This window comes from Pseudopodoces humilis, chromosome 6 (assembly GCF_049639895.1).
Source record: "Pseudopodoces humilis isolate 2021_Gansu_Grassland_sample_001 chromosome 6, ASM4963989v1, whole genome shotgun sequence".
NCBI classification, from domain to species: domain Eukaryota; kingdom Metazoa; phylum Chordata; class Aves; order Passeriformes; family Paridae; genus Pseudopodoces; species Pseudopodoces humilis.
In genome coordinates this window covers 64,163,829-64,186,263 of record NC_142205.1, presented here as the reverse complement: position 1 = coordinate 64,186,263, position 22,435 = coordinate 64,163,829, and the positions used below count along the sequence as shown (strand labels likewise).

The window sequence follows — 22,435 nt, the reverse complement described above, 5'->3', positions numbered from 1 at the left end:
CCACTATTGTGCTGTTGGTTTAAAAAAAAAAAAAAAAAAAGAAAGAAAAAACCAGAAATATAACAATCTTTTGTTTAACTGGCATAATCAGAGTCCCATACCTCAAATTTGCTATTGTAGTACCTGACATTAGTCTAAATAAGATTTTCATGCCAAACTTATTTGAAAGACATATAAATACCCAGTCTTTGTACTCATTCTGGTCTTTTCATAAGCAACACACTGTCAAATTAAGAAAAAAGCAAAACATAAGCATCAAATAGAAAAGGGACTAAGTCTCCTTCATGTGAATATTTATGGAGACTTGTGTTTGCCATCACTGTTCAAACACCATGTTATGCTTTGCTTCCTTTAACTCTTTTGTCTTAGAATTGTTAAGCAAGTTTCAGATTAATATGTGAAGAACACAAGGTGGGAAAGAAACTGCATGGGTTTCCTGAAAAGGAATATTAAGAGTATATTAAGAATCAAAGAAAAAGAAAAATTAACTCTGAAAGTTCATTATCCTGTTTAGCTCTTGGAAGATCTCAAGGGAGCAAGCTGTTTAACACCAGAGCCCAAATTTCATCATCACTAGCTGTTTGGTGTAAACCCATAACACTGCACAAGAGATTTTCTAATTTGCCCACAATATAGAGGAAAAAGTTAAGGACCAGCTCCAAAAAAGCTTTACCAGAGAAAGTGGCAGGCAAGTGATTCAGGATGGAGTCTACATGGGCCAGACAAAACAGGCCTGTGTGTCTGGACCTGTGTCATGAGCTTTCTTTCACAGACTTAAAAAAAAAAAAAAATCACTTTGTAAGTTGTAACTTCACAGAACCCCATGAAAATGACAGATAGAAAGAAAAGCTTACTCTAGTGAGAGTTGTAAGGTGTACAGAAATCCAAGGACAATTATGGTACATGTGAAGGTTATCTTGCCCTCTGTAAGAAATTATTTTACTTAAGACTTGAGGTCAGAACATCCTTCAGAGCAGTAGAGCCAATATTACAGCATGCTAAAAATTATCATGGTAGACAAAAGAATACTCAATTAAGATTCACATTACTGATAACACAGCCCATTTTTAAAAGGAAAGTCTAATAAAAGAAAAATAATATTAATTGAAGAAGAAAAAAATTAGTCTATGTAAAGTTTCTTTCTCCCTAGCACTTACAGTTCATTTACTACCAAAGCAATACCAATCCTGCTTCCTCTGTCTTTTCCTATTAACAGTATACAGCCAAGAAGAGTTGGCATGGGTAACCTAAAAATCATTGTCATTAGCACACGGAATGAAGCTGATGGTAGCAATGTATTTTCCACTTTTTATACCGTGGTTAGTATTTCAGTATTTTTAGAATAAACAAAATAAATGGGATTATTATGTGTGTTTATAGTATGAGGAAAATAATGTAAAAATGAAATTAACATAATAACCTTTAAGAGAAAGTATGCATGCAACTTCTATAAAGGTTACTCTTAATACACGGGAGAAAAAGCATTATTTATTCTAGAATGCCTTTAGATTAGCCAGCTGGTTCTCTTACATACCAAGGGGTTAGAGTTTAAAGGCTATTACAGAGCTAGAGATCCTGTTTCACTTAGCAGGTGTTACAAACACGCAGTTCTGGGGGAAAGAAAAAAACAGAAAGGACAAGAGCTCCTGTGATCTTACCTTACAATTTTTTTCTAAAATACACTGCCAATTTTAGAAATATTCTGCCAATATTTCCAGAAGGTTGTGATTACAAAAGACTTAATCCCAGAAAGTAGTAGTTTGTTAAATCTAAATTAGGAAATACTCCTAATTTGAAATTTTACCTTAGAGTGAGGATTGAAAACATTCAGCAACTCCCAACATTTTATTTGCTATTTTTAGACAGGAAAGTGTGTGATCTAGTGCAGCACCATTTGCTTTTTTAAATTGATTGCGCTGTCTTTTCGCTGGAAATAAATATACTATCCTAACACCATTTACATAAAAAATCTGGAACCCACACAGTGTCAAGCTGAAATGCAGAACAGCAAATCTGTGTTTGAGTGACCTTTATGTATAGTGTGCCCACAAAAACCTACTAACAAAATAAAGCTTTTTTTCAGGGCTGTCAGGTTTCACCAACACAAGGTTGAAAAGGATAAATCGAGATACAGCACAAAGAGTAGTATATGGTGAGGAAAATAAAACAAAACAACACTCTTCAGAAGACAGGTTAGTTAAAGAGAATCCAGCATTACACTCATTCTGATCTGCTGGGTTTAGTATTCAAGTGGTTGAGACACTGATGATTTACATTTCAAAGAAAAGAATGAAGCTTGCTGATGATCTTCCACAGAGTATGGGTGAGACTGCCTAATTCAGCATGACCCATATCCACAGAGGCAATGCAGGCACTTTCAGAGCCCACTCTCCCCAGCACTGTTCATGAAACTCAAGCCTTGTCCCTCTCACCCCAAGCACCCACATTTACCAATATAAAACCTGACTCAAGCATAAAGGTAAACTGTTACAAGATTACAAAAGTTCTGGTATACCACTTTGTGAGAGTATCAATAAATCTAAGGGAACTGCATCTAGGAAATAGATATAAACAATGGCAGGTTGTTAACCTGCAGAAGAGTAAATGAAGAAACAAAGTGCTTCACCTAGCATCCATTTTGATTTAACTGATTTATTTTTTTTTCCCCTTGCAGGTGCTATTAATACAATTAAACCAACCAATGGTTGACTTTTGTCCATGTGCTTTTGAATTTTAATATGTCTTCTGCACCATATGTCGGCACATCCCCTAACACTGTGTATCGCTAAATTTCTGAGAGGAAGATTTTGGTGCCTAACAGCCAAATTTCACTATCTTGAACCCTTTTAAGGGACACTCCCTTGTCCCCCCAGACGAGCTTAAGACTTTTCAGCATTTGGCCATTCTCTTGTTAAATTTGAAGTTCATTGCAAAGTTGAGAAAGAAATTTGCTTTGGTTGATTTTTCTGACAGATTTATCCCTTCACTGATCAAATGCAGATTACATGAAATTAGGTCTGAAAGGGTTTTTTAGGAGAATAAACATATGTGAGATATTCTCTTTACAAAGTTGCTTCTGTCAGATATCATTGAAAAGTTTGGGTTGGAAGGGACCTTAAAGATCATCTTGTCCCAAACCCCCCCCCATGGGCAGGCACACCTCATACACACCTAAAATGGGGAAAAAGGAGGGCACTAATTTATTTTCCCTCCTTGAAAGGCATCAATTTATAATCAACAATTCTTATCTGAAAAATTTTTCCTATACTCTTAGAAATAACGTATAGATAGATAAGAACAAATAAGTAGACCGAAAGGACAACCAAGTTTTATTTCCTCCTTGGAAACTTAGTATTTTCAAAAGAACATCTTTGAGATTTTTCCTGCCACTGAGAGCAAAAGACCAGACTTCTGCAACTTCACAGTCCTATTAAAGTAAATTGGGCACAACAGTTATATCTGTTTTCTCCACTGCAATTTTAAGTTCTAGTCCTAAAACAGAGTGCAAGTGGGGTGTCTTATCTTCTTCAATTCAAGAAGCCCCTCACAGTCAAAAATAGTCTTAGTGAACTTCATATCAACTTGATAGATAAAACAAGAGCATTTGCATTCATCCTGCCTCTTTCTCCAAACTCACTGCAGCTAAAAAACCCCACTTGCGTCTGTCTGAAGGATTAAACTTGAGTCTGTCCAGAGGACAGCTTGAACACAGTATTTGGTTATTATAGGTTAAAAAAAAAATAAAAAATTAAAAGTTAACTTCTAAACATTTTGATTTTTTGCGAGGACAACAGAAACAATGTTCAGTTCCCCACACACACATCTCTCCTCTTTTCTTTCACAAGCATATCCTATTTTCTGCCACAGTTTGAAAATGACCTTTCATTTCAACAGCTCTGTGGACTCCACTATTTGCCGAAACAAACAATTTCTTCCTGGCACAATAGCAACTATTTTAATATTCTCTTCAGACTTTCTCTTCGTTGCAATCCTAATAAATGCATTCAGGTTTACTATGAAGAGAGATCCTACCAGACAAATGGCAGCAAGGTTACAAGCATGAGCTGATGACCTTCTGAAAGCTTGTTTTCCAGAACTGCCTGATGGGGTGAACATTCCAGTGATGTTATTCATTGAAATAGAAACTCCAAATATTCCCCTTTTCTGAGCAAAGTCATTTTACCTTGACAACATATCATCACTGGCTCTCTTCTGTACATCTCCTAGGACAGGAAAGAAAGGGGAACAATTTATCACTCATGAATCCTTGATTTTAATGCAGATATTAGCTGAAATTCAATTTTTATAGAACACATATTTTTAGTATTATATACACATTCATATGCAATGGCATTAAGGCACAAAGGCTAAACATATCCGTCATCTGATCTGAACTGGGATAGAGATATAGCATTTTTTAACTACAATATAAAACAGTGGTGACTCTTACTTCACAAATTCCTGATTCTTCTAAAACCTTTAAGCTATTTAACCATAAGAAAGCGAACAGCTTAATGGTATTTCCAGTTTAATAATTAATTTGACTTTAGCTCGCAAGAGTTAAAAAACTGTTAGGTCACCCAGGTTCAGTTATTCTGAATACCAAACCCGTAATGATTTGTCTGCTTTCTTTCTAGGAAGAGCATTTATAGGTTGGATTACACCCCCACAGAGCTGTACACAAAGGTGTTGCTTCCATGTCCTAATCTCCTTCTTTTAGAAGAGACATTTCACCTCTGAGATACTTCCTAAGTGACAGAGAGGGGCCCAGCACTGCTGTGTCCCACACTGAGAAAGCTGAGACCATCATATTTGTCTGAATACAGGGTTTTCATTTGGGTAATACTGCAACCCAAACTCAAAAGAGACCTCATGAAACTTATTGTCTTTCTCTTTTCTGCCTGAAAAGCAGACAGGGTCAGTCCTTACCTTACATCCTGAAAGGGCACTTTCAATTTGCTGGGAAAGAGTCAGAAATTCAGCTTGCTTCAGCAGAGAGAATTACAGGGTACAATCCCAAGCAAATTAATAACACACCAGGGCTACGGAAATAAGGTCACAGTGTCTTTGGCAGGTTTTTGAATAGGACACTCACAGTCGGTCTAGATTCTTGTGCTAATACCCTCTTTGAAGGTACACTTTTTTCCACTGCAGTTAGTTAAAGTGGCTAAGAGAGCTGTGGAGAGCAAGCCTCATGTTTCTGTTCCCACTTTAAGCTAGAGAAGTTTGGGTTTATAGTGTCCTTTTGATACAGTTCCTTCCAGACCCTTGAAGGCAGCTCAGCCTGGAGCTGAGTCAGAGTTTGGTCCCTTGCTGAGATGAACTGCTCCAGGGCAGGCCTGTCCCACAGTGGGGCAGGGATGGGGGCACACAGGGGCTTCCCTGAGCGGGGGGAACACCAGTTACAGACCAGCCCACCCAGAGTGCCTGAAGCAGTGGGGAAGTCTGCACTATGTACCCTTCCTGTGGTCAATGCCTGTACCCAGAGAGAGCTGCAGGGGAGAAAGGCTACAGAGCTGATCTCACTGAGACCTTTCTCCTCAGGCAGGGACAGGCAGCAAACCCACCTGCAAAGTTGGGCCCACGTAGAAAACCTGCAGGTGGCTGAGCTGCATGAGGCAGTGAGAAGGCAGTGGAACATCAGGGAGACTGAGAAAGAATTAGATGGCTCAAAGCACAGTCTGCAGCTGGACCTACAGACAAACAGCCACCTCCCAAGCACCTGCAGAAGGGGGTGAGAGGCAATAATGCAGAATGGAAGTTTACAACAGCAAAATGCCTGCTCACAAGGCCAGACCACCTCTCCAATGAAGTCAGAATGAGAGTTGTGGGGTTTCAGCCTGGAGAAGAGAAGGCTCTGGGGAGATCTTAGAGCACCTTCCAGTATCCAAAGGGGCTATGAGAGCTGGAGAGACTTTTTACAAGGTGTGTAGTAGCAGGACAAGGGGGATTAATTATTTATAATTAATATAATTAATTTATAATTATAATTAATTATTAAGAGGTTAAGATTAATTATTAGGAAGAAATTCTTCACTGTGAGGGTGGTGAAGCGCTTTACAGGTTGCCCAGAAATGCTGTGAATGCCCCATCTCTGGAAGTGCTCAAGAACATGTTGGGTGGGGCTCTGAGAAACCTGGTCTAGTGTAAGGTGTCCCAGCCCACGGCAGGGGGTTGGAACGACAAGATATTTAAGGTCCCTTCCAACCCAAATCATTCTACAGTATGATTCTGTTTACAGAAGCAGTATCTCCATCTATATAGATGTGCATGGTTTTCTATAGCTCTTCACTAAGTACATCAGCTATCACCCAAACGAGCTGCCAAGCTTATCCTGCGATGTAGGGGATTATAACACAACAAAACAACAGGACACTGACCTATTTTGTCTTTCTCAAGATTATCCCAAAGATTTTATAGACCTGTTCCTTATTCAGGTCTGTAGTTGTGTATCTCCTGTTATATTCTGGTAAGTTACTATACACATTCTAAATGGTGCCTTACAATACCATGCATTCATGTTATTAGTGTTTTTCTCAAAAAGAACATTTTTTTCCCCCTGCAGTGTTAAAATAATCTTTTGTTTCCATCTTTTAAACTAACCAGCTGCTTCCTGCCAAGATCTAGAGCTCAGCTGTTACCACTATAAAGGTATTTCTTCAAAACATTAAAATTTATTTTAGCTTTATTTGTTGACCCAGCTGTAATCTTAAAACTACCTTTGTCAGAGTGCATTGCCCCTACCAACGTGCTGTTCTTGCTGCATCAGTTCTAAACAATGCAGTACCTTTGCCTGCAGTTACACTTTGTGTAAAGGAGCCTCTAACTGGGAAATGGGGATAAATTATATCCTGGCAATTCCAACAATGCAGAGAAACTCCTGAGATCGTAAATGTCAGAAAGTTCAGTGTCAGTTTTTCAGAGGGCAAAACAGAACAGGAAGTTAGCAAAAAAAGATCCTGCAAAATAAGCAATAGGGCATACATGCACTGATGTTTGTAAAGCAAACAGGATTAGGTGAGGTGCCTTAGAACTGAACTCATTCCATACAGATATATTCTCCAAATCACAGTCACTAAAAGATGCTTGGATTTATAAGTCCGCTAATATTTTTAAAAGGAGTTTTATTCATCTGTTAAAGTTCAGAGGAATTAGTTGTCCAAAACAATATCATTTAAGACACTGATCAGCATATGTCTGAGGATCACCCTTTATAAAACAAGCCTTTAACTTCAGAATTAAACAAGAGGTATGTAGTATAGTTCCAAGCAAGCAACTCTTGCCAAGTGGGTGTCAGATCAGAATGCTGTGCAGTGTATTTGACAGAAAAGCTACTGTAGAAACAAGAAAAAACCCCAAGATTTAGTAGTGGAAGAATTCAAGCACTGCCAAAAGAATCACACAAGAAGTGCTCCCTGTAACAGCTTTTGGGATTCTCACTAATGCTTACCTATACTTTCACATTTATAACCAGGCACCTGATTGTCTCGGACTCCTCAAATTTGGATTTAAGACATATTCTTAGACGACTCTTAATAAAAAAACAAGCGTGTATTTTAAAGGAGTGGGGAAATAACTAAAGAGATGAGAAAAAACTCCATCGCCCTCAAATTCTTGGTAGAATAGAGCTGCAATCATACAGTACAACTACTCTAATCTGCATGATTAAGACATTTTTACAGATCCAAGTACTCTCTTTGCATTTATAACTCGAGGGCTATCTACATCATACCTACTGCCCTTTTCCACTTGGCTCCCACCCACCAAACTTCTGAACTAAAATACAGGCACACTTTACTGGTATGAAACCATTTATGTTACCAGGATTAGTCATTCTGATGCATATTCTGTTTTGCAGTGCATCTGTATTAGGCAAATGAATTTATATTGATGCAAATGTCTTAGTTGAGACATCCTACAAACTGAAAGGCAGATATAAACTTTGCAATGAATAGAACAACAAAACATCTAAAAGTGAGGCATTAAATATACAAGGACTGAAGCCAGAAGTCAAATTATCACAAGAGCTTAACTTCACCCATAGAATGAAGCGGTAGTCATTGTAAGAAATACTAAGCAGACTCTGATACAAAGCAGAAGTCTAATTAACAAATTAACAAATAGAATTCCAGTAGAAGTTCTTTACAATAGACCTTCAAACTATTCCTACTCATCAGGCTCAAAATTGTTTCCCTGGGAAGCTCAGGGGCTATTGAGTTTTGTTCAGTTAATCTCACACCATATCAGAATCCCTGTGAGTTTTGCACTGCATGCTAGCATCCTCCTCACCCCACCACACCAGAAAGTAAACCGAATCAAAATATCCAAGTGAAAAAAACCAGGAAACAGTTCTATTGGTATTTAGCAAACTTTGAACCTAATAAAACAGGTTTCAGGCTTTACCTTTCCCTCCCTTATCTTGCCCAGGCACACATCAGGGAAGCACAATTTTCGCACATTCACAAATTCCCATATCCCTAACTCCCAAAACAGAGGTCTGTAAGGAAGGCGGTTTCATTTTTAGGTTTCCATGCACCTATCAAATATTTTCTGAGCCCTGTAAAGAGTGCTAAAGTAAGACAGGTCATCTAAAGTTTATTAAAGCATCTGTGCCTTGCAGCATGGAGTTCACATATTGTGAATGCAACATTACTCAGCCAATTTAACAAGATTAGCCAGCCTGCTTTTTCCACTTTCTGTCATTTCTTCATCCATAACAAGCCAGCTTGTAGCTAAGGGCAGCCAAGCTCTTTTAAAGCTTTATTCTTTCACAGCTAGAAAAGTACAGCATTTACAATTGGGAGCTATCATGTCAGAAGCACAGTAGCAGTAGCTTCTCACGGGTCATTCAAAGTGCGCTACACAAACCAAAACCAGGAAAATAGAAAGGAGACTAGAAAGAAAGCAGACTAATTAACAGTTCTAAATTTTAGTTAAACTCTGCTCAACCTTCTGTTTCTCAGATCCAGCTAGACAGCTAATAAGCCTCATGGAATCCTGGCTCTTAATTAACACACAATTATTTCCCCGGAAGGATTAGAAGTTTCACCAAATGTTCAAGAAGTCAGTTTTTACAGCTCCGGTTAGATTACTGTCTATGTTTAGGAGCAAGGGTTACTGCTCCACATTCTATTGGTAATGGACTACTTTTTTTAAATGCAACCATATCTTGAAAGAATGCTTGCATTTTCATCACACAAGGCTTCTGTCTATGTGAGCACATAACATTCTCGGGCAATAATTCAGTCTCTTGACATGAAAAGACAACAGCCAGTAATGTAAGCATGCCAATTATACACTAGCTTTTCGAAAGCAGAATAATATGTGAACACACACCTTTCTGAAAGGCCAGTCTAACATTTTATAGGCCACAGAGACTCTGTGCTCCCTAGCAAGGAGCTGATCATCAGAAGCAAAATGCTGATCAAAGCAAAACCAGTTTCACCAGCAGCTTGCTACACTAACTTCCACCAAGGTGAGTGATGTACCTTCCCAAGGTATTCCAGCTGCCTGTTAGTCCTTGGGCTTCTGGCTAAACACACAGTTCATTTTAAAGCCCTGCTTCAGTTTTGTGGAAGCAGGTATGAGTTTTAAACTACAATGCTGAAGCACTTGCACTTAATAGGACAGTCAATCATCAGACCTTTATCTTACCTTAAATCATCCACAGCATCTTCAAACAAAAGCTGGCTATGATACTCTTATAGTCCTACAGATCTCTTTCTCAAGGTACAAGAGTGAAAATATCTCTAAATACATTAGCTTTCTTTTGCTCCTTCTGGCTGGACCTCTGTGCTGAAGATTAATACATATTTTCAACATATCACTTGAGGAATTTGGATGCACTATGCTAAAAAGGTTTAGAAAACTGACAAATCTGACCATATAAAACTCCACAAAGCTCACTTACTGGCAGCAGCAGGCAAATGGCCAGCCCTTACACCTCATCCATCATTTTAGCTGCACACAAACCTGTTAGTCTTTCACACCAATATTGTAAACCAGCTGTGACTGGCACACAAGACCACATAGCTAATGGAGGTTCATGAACGTGATCTGGTCTGACTGAAGTCTCCTCAGCTAGGAAAGGTGGGTCTGAGGAGCTGCTGCTGCTAGTACTCTTTTGCAGGTCATGGCTTTCTTCTTCCCACTCTGGTGGCTCACACTCCCGGGACACAGGGAAGGGCAGGGAAGGACAGGAAGCCACCTCCCTCCAGTGCCAGTGGATCCTGCCAAGCCCTCTCTGCAAGGCAGGGCTGGTTTAGGAAAATGCCCCTCCCAAGTCCTGCTGCTTCTCTTCTGAGCTTCTGTTCTGAGTCAGTTCACCTCTGCCCAATACCTCCTGCTCCCCTCAGCCTCTCAACAGAAATACTGCCCCAGGTAATTAAAATAAATAAATAAATAAATAAATAAATAAATAAATAAAATGACACACACAATCAATTAATCACCTAAGTTTGCAATCAAAATGCAATGTGACTTCAAACACCTAAGCTTGCCTTCACAACCCTGTCACCTCTGTCCTGTCAAGCCAGCTGCTAATGCCACCAGAGACTGCTGGCTACAGATCAGCCAATGTGGATACACTGCCAGACAGCAGCAGAGTCAGGAAATTATGTTTTGGGAAGCCTGGGAACCTGGAGAGGAAGCCAAAAAGGTTTTCAGTCTGCTCAGTGCCTGGATAAGTCCTGTAATAAAGTCCACAGAGTGAAGATCTACCTCCAAAATTGTCAGCCTGGCTCCCGCTCCCAAGAGACCTGCAAATGTGCTGAGGCTGCACTCAATCACACTAGCTATGACATTAAGGAAGATGATACTCAGCAGTAGCAGTCGCAGTGGAGACCCCAGGGTCTGACAGGGTCTGGCATAGTTGCATATGCTGCTGCTAGTGCTCTTTTACCTTTCCAGGCCATGGCTTTCTTCTTCATGCTGTAGTTTACCTTGCCAAAAAAAGGAATTTCACACTTTCAAAAGTTTCTGTCTTCCTGAAATGAGTAAGCTTTCTCCCAAGAAGGCCACTGAATGGTTCCTGAGGGTCAGCCACAGACTAAACTAAGGAGTGTCTTCAATGAAGCATATTTCTCCATGAAAGTGCAGCTCTTCAAGTAGCATCAAATCCACTGTTTGCTTTTGCCAGATTGAATCTGCCCTGACAGTCCCATGACCAGCCACAGCCCTCTGGTTATCCCTACAGAGTGGCATTTGGATGCAACAAAGCATCCCCTTACCCCAAGCCCTTTACCCTGGGAAGAACACCACTTTTTCAGTCCCATTGCCTGTCAAGACTGCTTGGCAGGGCCAGGTACCTGCAGCCCATTTGCTCTTTGGCCATGGGTCTGCAGGGGTCTCTCCCAGCCCCTTGGCTGCAAAGAAAGGCAATGAACGCATCAGCATGGTCACTCCAGTAGAGCTCAGGTACCATCAACCTTTATTTGGCACATTCTCCCTTGCTAAGGCAGTCCTTGCCCCTGCCGCCCATTCCTGGCAGCTCTCCTGTTGGAAAGGATGAATGCTGTGACAACAGCCTCTGAAGGGCTGCTTGCAGCTTCTTGGCAGGGTTGGCAGCTGCTGGGCCTTGTCCTCAGTGTTCCAACAGACCCGTCTGCACACCCTTGCTAAAGGGAACAGAAGAAAGGGCCTCAGTTCTATGGCCAGGCAGAAGGGCTCCCAGTGCCCCTAAGCCTGGCTCAGGCTGGTACTGAGCAGCACTGCCGAGGCCATCCTGCTGCTCTAGAGGGCCTCGTTCCTCCCCACTTACTCTTCCAGTATTTTCCTCAAGAGCTGACACTCTGCCTGTGGCTCTAAGGCACTCTGCCCTGCCGTGCTTTGCTCCATCTCCTTCAGCTTCTCAGCATAGGCCTTTCTCAAGACATGGGGAGGGCGATAGGGATCCTCAAACACGTAGGGGCAGGAGGTCTGCAAAGGCAGAAGAGGCTCTCCTAAAGCACTGCTGCCAATAGCTGAGGGTTCTCTCCAAGCTTCAGCCAAAGCGTGTGCCTTGCGCAGGCCTGGCCCAGTGCTCAGGAGGCAGTGGTGCTGCTCCCTCGCAGAGAGGGCACAAAGCAAACAGCCTACGCCACGGCCAGCTGCACGCTCCAGCCTGGGGCCTCAGGGACAGCTCCTCTGGCAGGGCAGTGGGCAGGCAAAAGACCCCAGTCTGCCCCCAGCCATGGCACTACTGCTGTGCTTGAACACCTCCCCTGCTCCTCTGACACTGAGAGGGAAGGCAAAGCGTCCTTTCTCTGGGGGCTGTGCAGTGCATGCCATACCTGTCCTCGCTCAGTGATCGCTCGGTTGCCAAAGTATTTGCGCCACACTTCTGCTTCCACCTCATGGCGCTTGGATGCCAGCAGCAGCTGGAGCTCTTTTTCCTCCTTCTCAGTGTAGAGGGGGTACGTTTTCTGAAGGCCATGCAAAGACCACACATGCAGCATTAGCCACCTTGAGCTTGGGCAGGGCAGGAGGGCTGGGACCATGCGCTGCCTCTCTTGCCCTGGCCCAGAGCCCAGGCCGTGACACAGGACTGGCAAAACCCTAGGATGTACCTACCACTTCTGAGGGTTCGGGAGTAGTTGCAGAGACCCTCAACCCTTCCGGAACTGGAGATATGGGGTGCTTCAGTAGCATATGGGTCTTCTCCCAGATTATAGACAGGTGCCTAAAAAGGACAGCCAGCAGTCTGAGCTTGTGGGAGCCAAGTGTCAGCTTGTGTCGGTGGGATCGCAGTCTGTTCTCTGGCAGCACCCAGCAGCTCAGTAGGAGGTCCTCGTGTCCAGCAGGACAGTGTCTCCAGGGCTGTTTGGCATCAGCACATGCACCCCAGACAAGGGAGGCATCACCCATTATCACAAGTGATAATGAGGGCGATACAGAGGGCACGACCTCAGCCACACTCCTTGACAAGGCTCACCTGCCACGGCCAGCTTCCTTGTCTCTAGCCTGATCGGTTTCCATCGACTGATGACTGGCCTGAGAAACCCTCCGCCGAGCCAGGAACACTGGATCCAGCACACTTACTGCAAGCAGGAGGCAAGTGAAGAAGACCACACAGTCTTTGAGATCATGTGGGACAGCATGGGTGGTAGAGCTGCGCAGTCATGCTACACAAGGCTCACTAACAATCCTTGCCACTCCTAGGAGTCACAGTTCTGGGCAGGTCCCTTTCTTTTGTCCACACTGGATCCGCTCCAGAGCTGAATTCCCACCAAGCCACCCACGGCCCTAGGGCATGGTTTTTCTCATCTCCCTCTTATACCTTGCCAGCAGAAGGGACCCACCAGTGGGAAGAACTGGGAGATGCTGAGGAATCCCAGGGGCCTGCTGGGGAGATTGGGTTGTAGAGGCTCCCCACAACTCCAAGCCTCTTCCAGAATAGGTTCCCCCACAGTGACCTCAGACCTCTGCCCTCAGGAGGGCAAGAGCACACACGGTCCCTGCCAGCACTCAGCTGGGACATACCTCGGCGGCAACCCCCACCCCAAGGCGCCGACGCTCTTCTGGGCTTCAGGGAAATCAGCGGTGCCAATGGCTGGTGTGGGATCTCAGCTACAAGACTGGAAACAAGAAGGTACCAGCTGGGTAAAGCTGAGGCAACAGGCTCTCTTGGAGGCTGACAATTGTAAGTTTCTGGCACATATCTTTGGAGGCCACTGCCTAGTCCTTGGAGGACAGAATGGCTGTCCTTGCTGCCTGTGCAGGCCCTCTTGCCTCTCTCAGGGCACATTGAAAGAAGAATGGCCACTTCATCTGCAATCTCCAAAGCCAGGCAGGAGTGAGCAGCAGAGAGGGAAGCTCTCCTATGAAGTAGCTGCTCTTGCCCAAGTTTGGCTGGAAAGGAGCCTCAGCAGGAGGGTACCCCCAAAACAATGGCTGAGCAGATGCTTGATGAGCTGAGGGCCGTAGAAGCCATCCTGCTCACCTTGGCAGGACGAGAACCTCATCTTGACTAACCCGAGTAAAATCGTTTTGGCCCGGAAAGGCAACAATGCTCATCATGTTGGGGTCCTGGAAAGGAACAGCAGTACGTCAGCAGAAATCCAGAACATGTGCTGGTTGCTCAGAAAGGTGGCAAATCACCTTCATGCTCAGAGACACAAAGGCTGCTTCTCAGAAAGCCTCGCACGCCTACTCCCTTGATGTCATTAGCCCTGCCCTCAAAGGGGCTGAGGCACTCCTGAGACCTGAACTAACTTATTGGGAGTGTGCCTAGGCTGGGTGATGAGGCAGGTGACAGCCGCCCAGACAAGGCAGCTAGAAAGTTTTGACAGCACATTGCCACAAATCCACGAGGAGGAATGCCACAGAAATGACAAGATCACCTCGAGCAGGGCTTTCAGCATGTTTCCTGTTGTATCCAGCTCCAGCAGGCAGCTATCAAAGAAGGCCATGCTGACCACTTTTGCTCGCACAGCAAGGATACCAATGCTCCTGAATGAGAATTCCACCTCTTTGTTGTCTCGGAGGGCCCCAGCAAAGCATAGCAGGGTCTCCTGTACACACTGCTCCACAATTTCATGGCGAAAGTGGATGTTTGCAGCAATCTCTTCCAAGTCTGGATGAACAACAGGTGTCTCATCTAGGAAACAAGCACAAAGTATCTCTCTCACCTCAGTTCAGCCAACTCAGAAACTAGAGGTCATCAGTGCCCAGCTCTCAGACAACACGGCCAGACAGTGTGCCCCTTTCAACTTCATCCATATCTCCAGAATGGACGCAGTGGACAGGAAAGGCCTAGCAAAGCTTTGTCTCCTGCTGTGAGCAACCAGCTGGAGCATAGGGGAGCTGAGCAGATGAGGCTGTCTCCTCAGGGAGGAGCAGGGTTCTGGGCTACCACATCTGTGCCCACACTCAGCACTTTGCAGGTTGGAAGAGTCTTTGCTATATTAGTGGTGTTGACACTAAGCCAAAATCCAAGGCTTGTGCAAGGAAAGGATCCCATCTTCTTACCAGGAATTTTGGTCTCATCACTTTCAAGGTTGTAAAACATCTTCAGAGACTTGCTCAGAATGAACATAGGTCTCTCAACAGGCAAAACTTTGCCCTCTGCCACACTGGCATGCACTGGGACAACTGCAAAACTCCCAACTCCAATCTCCACTGCCTGAAAACACAAACAAAAGGAAGTGTTGGCAGGGCTGCCCAAAGGTAAGGAGGCTTCCAGATGACTTGCATGGCCTTGGGAATGGCACTTTGGGCCCTGCTCCGGAGCCCCAGATGGGCAGGATGAGGCACATGCAGAAGGCAAGACTCACCTTCTTCTGCAAGAGCTGTCTGTAGATGTGCCGAGATATTCCAGACCAGATTTTGCAGATTTCTGGAAAGCAAATGAAAGCCAAGTTCTGATGTTAGCACAGGTCAGCATGCCCCATGCCCCTACCCATGCAGGTGACAGTGGAGTGCTCTCAAGCTCCCCCTTGCCATGAATAAGCAGTCTCACTGACTGGGGCTGCCCAGCTGTGTTCTTGACTGCTCCCAGGCTCAAAGCCTGCCCTATGTCCAAGACAGGCCAGGAGAGGAAGGACAGGCTGTAGTTTTGAAAAGGTGATTTCCACTTTTAGACACTGCTAGTGCCTGGAAGCCTGGGCTACAGTGGATTCCCAGATGGGGCTAATGTGTATGTCTAAAACACCCACAGCTGGATGGCTGTGGAGCTAACCGAGGGCTGTTGGTAATAACAGACAGTGACTGTGGGTAATAACCAAGGATTGTTGGTATTAACACTCTGTGGGAAAGGACAAAAGGGAGCTGAAGAAGAGGGCCATGTGGAATCAGAGCAGCACTTCTCTGGGACAAACATCCTTGTTCTAGATCCTGGAGATATGCACAACACAGTACAGTGCAAGGCCAAGAAATGGGTATAGACTGTAGGGGGGGATCAAGACCACCAAAGACCCGCAAAGCCCAATTTCCCAGATGGTGTGAAAAAACAGACTGCACATGATCACTAATACGTGCAGAAAGCAAGAAACCTGTCTATAAAAAGGTACCCCTACCAAGCCTGGTCAGAGCCCCCAGGACCCTGGACTTGGATCCATGTAGTTATATAGCAGTAAGTCAGGGACTAACATAGACATTTCCATGCCAACTGTGTAATTTTTTTACTAAAACTTGGTGAGGTTTTGTGGACCCTCTGATTTTTGTGGTTCCCTGCTGCTGCCTGATATCTTAAGAGAAAAACCCTTGCAACACTGTTAAACTAGTGCAGTAAAAAGCAGGCCTTTATTTGGAAGCTTCCAGGTGTCCCAGTGGTCATGGACACACCTGGCATCAGATTTCTATAATTTTATAAGTTTAATAAATGATAATATCTAACAAACTTTGTCCAATTAGAAGAGCAGTTGGTTAGGTAATTTTTCCTCAGATACTGCCCCATTGGAGTTGGCCCGGGGCTTCTTTTCTCCACTTCTTGTTGTGTCTTCTCAGATTCTGATTGGAAAACAAAATGTACTTCCAGGTTTTCTTTTTGAAAAATAAGACTAAGCAGTATTTCAGGAGTCTTTTATATGGTCAGTTTATTACTCTAAAATCTAAGAGAGAGGGTAGGACAAATACTATATAGCTATATAATATATATAGCTATATAAATATGTAATAGTAATCTATAGATCTATGAATATATGAAAAATACATAAAAAACAAGTGATCTTTAGACATCACTTCTACCACAAGCATTTGTGAATCTTGAGTGCTCCCTTCTCCTTAAGGGTGGGACATCACAGCTACCAAAGGCACCTTCGAGCTCCAAGGCACAACAAAGCAGGGCCCCCCTTGCAGCAGTCTGTACCCTCCAGAAGAGTTCCACCTTTGACCCCAGCCTCAGGCTTTCCACAGCTTGCCTCCATGTAATCCTGGCACTGACAGTGCTCCTGCAAGGGACCCCTAGGGCCTTACCCACAGTGCTGAGCTCCCTGAGGGTTGGGAGCTCCTCTGGCTCCACAGAGTTATAGAGCAGGTACTTCTGCATCTTTGCCCCGTTGCACTGCAACAGTTGGGGAAGAGGTACTTTTCCTGCTACAAATAACCTCTGCTCCTTTCCTCCCCCTTAACACTTCTCAAGCGGTATCTCCACTGCCCTGCCACAGCCTCCTTTCACTTCCTGGCAGCAGGACAGCTCCTGCACACAGAGTGCTGGTGACAGCAGTACCAGGGTCACACAGGCCCCTCCAGAGACAGTGGTGCAGGGCACTGGAGCAGGAGCTGTCGCTGTGGGTGTCCCGCTGTGACATCATGGGACACAGGCCTGCATGGAGCTGGCCACCACACAGCCTCACCCACATTTGGCTTCAGCATTAGCAGGGCAGCCCCAGTGGGCACCCCAAGCTGCTGTACTGGTGGTCCTACCTGCACATCTCAACTCATCCTCCCTAGCTGGCCACAAAGAAACTCCTGGAATCTGGGATGCAATGTGCATTAGTGCTGAAAGGCTTTGAGCACTCAGAATAGGGCTGGAGAGGTCCACCTTAGGTCACAAGAAAAATTATCCGTGCTCAAAGACAGCATTTATCCCCTCCTATTCCCTAGGGCCACTGGGATGCAGCTCTCTCACTACACTAGGATCCACAAAGAACTGCAACTGCACACAGGCTGCTGCAAAGATACTGTATGGTTTGCAGCTGCATCCTCCAATGCATAGTCACCCTCCTGGAAGACTCCCTTGGCCATGACTGTTGACTTCCCAGGCTTCCCACTAAATTTGCAGATTCTTTGCAAATATTGGCTATATTGGCTTTGCACCCCAATTAACCATCCCAGACAGGGACTGATAACCACATGCAGGTGATACAGGAAATCACCTTCTCTGAGACAAGAATTTTGTTTGGCCATCAGATTGTAATTTTCTCCTACTCTAATGACATTATCCCAACTCACTGTTCAGCTAAACAAGGCACAGCTGACACCCTGGTGGACCATTTTCACTTAGCCATAAGTCAGGCCCCACGAACATTTGTCCCCACATTGCTTCCCATGTGAAAGCTGAGTGCCAGGCTCCTTCATGGCACGGGTGATTGCCCACCCACTGATTCTGCTGCAACACTGGCCAGACACAAAAATAAATGAAAACCCATGTGCAGGCATATGTAACTCAGCCACTGAGTATGGTGTACCAGGTTTGAAGGAACATGGACATGGTGGCTGTTGTTATCAGGTAGTATATAAATAGCTACTGTGAGTTGATGGCTGCTCCAGGTTTATTTTTTTTAATATAGGCAAACTAAGCTCAACTTCTGGTTCTTTATTTTTAAACTTTGACTGGTTCCTTTATTTAATTATATATGACCTTAAAATATTGTTCATGAAAACTTCTCAAGTTTCCATAATACCTTGAGGGTGCCTTTTCATTAAGATTTCTTAAACTTTTCATAAAGGTGTGATTTATGGCCTTATTTGACAACTATTCATTGGACAGATTTGGAATTTACTGAGACAATCTCTGTGAGTAAATGTTATTCATGTACATTAGTGGTTTCCAAGTCAGGCAATTAACTTACAAATATTTTCAGGCTCCTTCTTCATTTTTTTTCACAACATAGTCAGGCACAGTATTAATATCCCGTACTGAGTCTAATAAAATTTCCATTGCCTTCTGGGGTTAATAATGAACACAGCAGGAACAAAATCAGTATCACTGTATTAACTATCATTAAATAAGGTATCTAAGTATTAGCATCATAGCAAGTGAAAAGTTTGGTGTATATAAAAAATTGGTATTTGTCTATTTATGTCATTCAAATTCTAACTTTAACATTAAGCCTTGGATTTTGAAATTAGCAACATGCAAACACATTGTGCATGGTCAATTAAACTGAACTCCGCTATTTCACATTACTGCAGGAACTATGAAAGCCAGAACTAAACTTCATTCCAGTCAGTATTTTAGAATTTTTAGAACAGGTATTTTAGAATTTTTTTTTCATTAATGAAAATAATTGTCTGAATCAATTGATTTTAAATATTAAATTTTCTGAAGAATTTGATGCTACAGCATATATCTATGCAATTAGAATACTTAGAGTCATCAAATCTGACGCGTGTATTAAGTCTGGTCTAGCACCTGAGAGTCAGTGGTAGAGGACTCAAGGCCCATTCCCCCCTGGCTAACCTAAGGCACTTGATTTAAGCGCTTGTGTGGACAAGTAGGTTCCATATAACCTGTCAAGCCATCAAAGAGAGGAGAACACAAACCACATAAGTTTGAAGTCACCTCTGAACATACTAAAATGATAACACAGTCACATTTGGAAAGTTGGAAGGAAAAAGAAAATGCCTTAGAAGGACATCAGTAAAACAGAAGGGGAAAGTAGAAACAACAAGGGGATTGCAGATCCCCACATGCTCAGAGCAGTGAACTCACCTGAGCGCTCCCATAATCCCATCTGAATTATGCTGGGAGAAAGGAAAGAGGGCATTGTTAATGACTTTTGCAGTCTTCTCCCACTACAGAATCTGGATATAAATAAAAGCATGCGTTCATGGGTTGCACGTGGTAAACACAACCCAAACTTAGATGATGCCTGTGCATAAGTTTTCCCTGCACTCTTTTCTGTTAAAAGATTGATGATGGGAGGAGATACTCCATATGAGCACTGATTAACTTCAAAATGCACAATGGTTCTAGTTCTGAGAAATTTTATTTATAGATGACCCTTACTTGAGAAGACCCACTACCTTCTCATAATGCTGTAACACACTGCATCCACTCTGGTTCTAAAAGTAATCCTGCTGTGCCTAATGTGAACCACACACCAACACCGTAATTAATATTAGTTGGCATTTATTAGCAGTTTGGGCTAATAAGTCTATGGATTTAGAAAGTGTGGCCTCTTAAGGCAGGCCTCTTCAGAAAAAAACAGAGGTAAACACAGAAAGGAATACAATGAAACTTTGCTTGCAGCTCATAATCTACTTGTTTTACAGATTGGAAGTACAGGTGAAATATACAGAGCAATAAAATAAAATTTCCAAGGGCTAAATCTAGACCATCCTGTATGCTAAACATATTTTAACATACACAATTAAAATGAAATAGTTCAATAAGCATCACAGATTATCTTCTCACACATGAGAACAAAATTAGTTTTAAATGCCTCAGAAGCAAATTTTTTCCTCCTTCAGACTCAAACAGGACTGGGGACTTTTTGAACAAAGGCATTTACTGTGAATACCTGTAAGTATCTGGAAGCCCTTGCACTTCTCATTTCCATCTTTATTTTTCTCCTTCCCCCTCAAAGCAATTAAAATCTTCCTTTTGCTGGAAGGCCTGTGGCAAATAGTCACGGGAGTTCTGAGAGAGGATGAGGTCCTGAAGTGAACCAGTGTCCTTGGTCAGCATCTTCTCCATGGTACTCCTGGTAGTGCTGTGCTTCTAGTAAACCTTTCTTGGTTTCAGAAAGCACAGCTGGCACAAGGAAATGCTGTTTCCATTGTCAAAAGACTGAATCCAGGTTTGTGCCTCTGTCAAAGGGCTGACTCACTCCACTCACTTCCACCCTGACTGACCTAGCCCCATTTCGTCTGGAAGAGTCAAGCTACACTTTAGGTAAGTGCAGCTAAATTGGGCAGATGATAACTTTATTTCTGCACATCCACTCAATTAATCTGTTCCTGGACTGTCAGTGATAATAATTCTCTAAGAATTACTGATTAAGTCATACACTTAAAATTATTTTCTAAAGCCTCCTATTGTCATCTGAGAACTCTGATGTTGACTCCTGCCATTACAGATCATTACCATTCAGCATCATCAAATCTAAAATATGGATTTTGGTTTTGCTTGTTCATTCACAGGACTATAAATGTAGCAAAGGAATTACTACTTCATTTTCTACTTCTTATTTGCTAGAACTTTCCTTACCTAATTTTCCCTCTGAGACTTTTGCAAACTTCTATTTCTTTATTTTTTTATGATATTTTCTGCAATTTTTTCTCATCCTCATTATTACTACTGAAACTATTCGTTGTCTTTCCATTTTGTAAAAACCCTTAAATTCCCTCCCCACCACAAAGTGTTTAAGGGCTTTCACTTCTGGTTTGTATCAGATGGGATAAGTTTTCTATTTTGCTAAATCCTAATTAAACTTCTGGCCCACATACAAATGATGCCTATTACCTCTGTGGCAGCTTTTTCTTTTGACTAATCTAGAAATACCCATTTTCCTATATATTTTGTACTAAAGGAAATTGTCTTTAGAGATGAGAAACTTTGCTCTTCAAACATTTAATCAGTGAATACCATGCAGAGATGTAATCTGCTTTCATACAGCCCTCCCAGCATCAATCCCAGCTGAGGTTTTCTGCTGGCTACCAATTACAAGACTATTTAAGACCATTTGACCAAGATAGGACATATATATATATCTATTCAGATTAAAAAATATATAAGTGAATAGACAAAATTGAAAAAAAATCCAACCAAACAAAAAAACTCAATCCCAACCAACCAACCAAAAAAGAAAAAAAAACCAAAACAGAAAAAACCCCAACCAACCTACTACCCAACCACAAAAAAAAAAAAAAACAAAAAAACAAAAACACAAAAAACAAAGAAAACAAGGGGAAAATTAATCCTGATATAAAGCCAGCTAGTTAAACTGTATTCTTGCTATATAGCCACCATAGGCCAACCCCTGCAGCTTCCAGATGTTTATTACAGGATATGCCTGGACAAATCTTCTTTCATAAAAGCTCTTTGACTCAAAGTCATTAAACTTTAAGTACCTTAACACAATAGCAAACCTTTAGAAAGGGATTTACTTTAACTTTTTATATACAAAAACAGCTGGAAAGGGAACAGAATGACAATGAAGTAAAACAATACTTAGGGACACTTAGTAAATCTCCACCTTCTCCTCCTTTAGGCACAAAAGAGAATTCCATCAGCACAATAGTCCCATTAAGCTTAACATTTTCTAAAAGATTAAGGGTCTGATCAAAAGAACACTAAAATCACTGGAAATCTTGCTATTTTATTTGAACAACTTTGGATCTGGTCCATACTGACTCCATAAGAGTAACTGCTTATAAGAACTCAGATTAAATCTGGAGGAAAATAACTCTGGTTATAACCTCCATAAAAATACAATAAAAAGGAACACATGCTTGCTTTCTATTTACTTTACTTTCCATATATTTTAAAAAAGGGCATTTACAGCATTTTGCTCCACAATATAATCAAATTAATTTGCTATGAGGAAATGAAGATAAAACAAGGCATAGAAGTTGTTTCCAATTCTGAGATTTATCATTATTCACAGTGAAAATAGCTACTCATTTATCCTTCAGTTTCATGCTGAAACAAAAGTTATTTGCCACAAATTGGGGTGAGAATGGGACATACTTTTTCTATCCAGAAAATGCTCTCTGTATTGCCAGTTCCGGAGTCCCAGTTCTGCATTTTGTCCATGTCCCAGTTAGCTATGGGCTTTTCATCATCATTTCA

At 42.5% G+C, this 22,435-nt stretch overlaps 1 protein-coding gene across 1 annotated transcript; it reads right to left on the bottom strand.

Moving 5' to 3' along the window:
• Nucleotides 1-11,539: 11,539 nt before the first annotated feature.
• Nucleotides 11,540-16,963, bottom strand: LOC148184212 (uncharacterized). Its single transcript, XM_088057112.1, has 11 exons — nt 16,891-16,963; nt 15,252-15,313; nt 14,947-15,100; nt 14,319-14,575; nt 13,919-14,004; nt 13,459-13,553; nt 12,911-13,016; nt 12,550-12,658; nt 12,270-12,401; nt 11,759-11,916; nt 11,540-11,615 (listed from the first exon to the last, which is right to left on the bottom strand). Exons 1-11 carry the CDS (start codon nt 16,961-16,963, stop codon nt 11,582-11,584), a joined length of 1,266 nt encoding a protein of 421 aa, XP_087913238.1. The 3' UTR covers nt 11,540-11,581.
• Between the last annotated feature and the right edge of the window lie 5,472 nt (nt 16,964-22,435).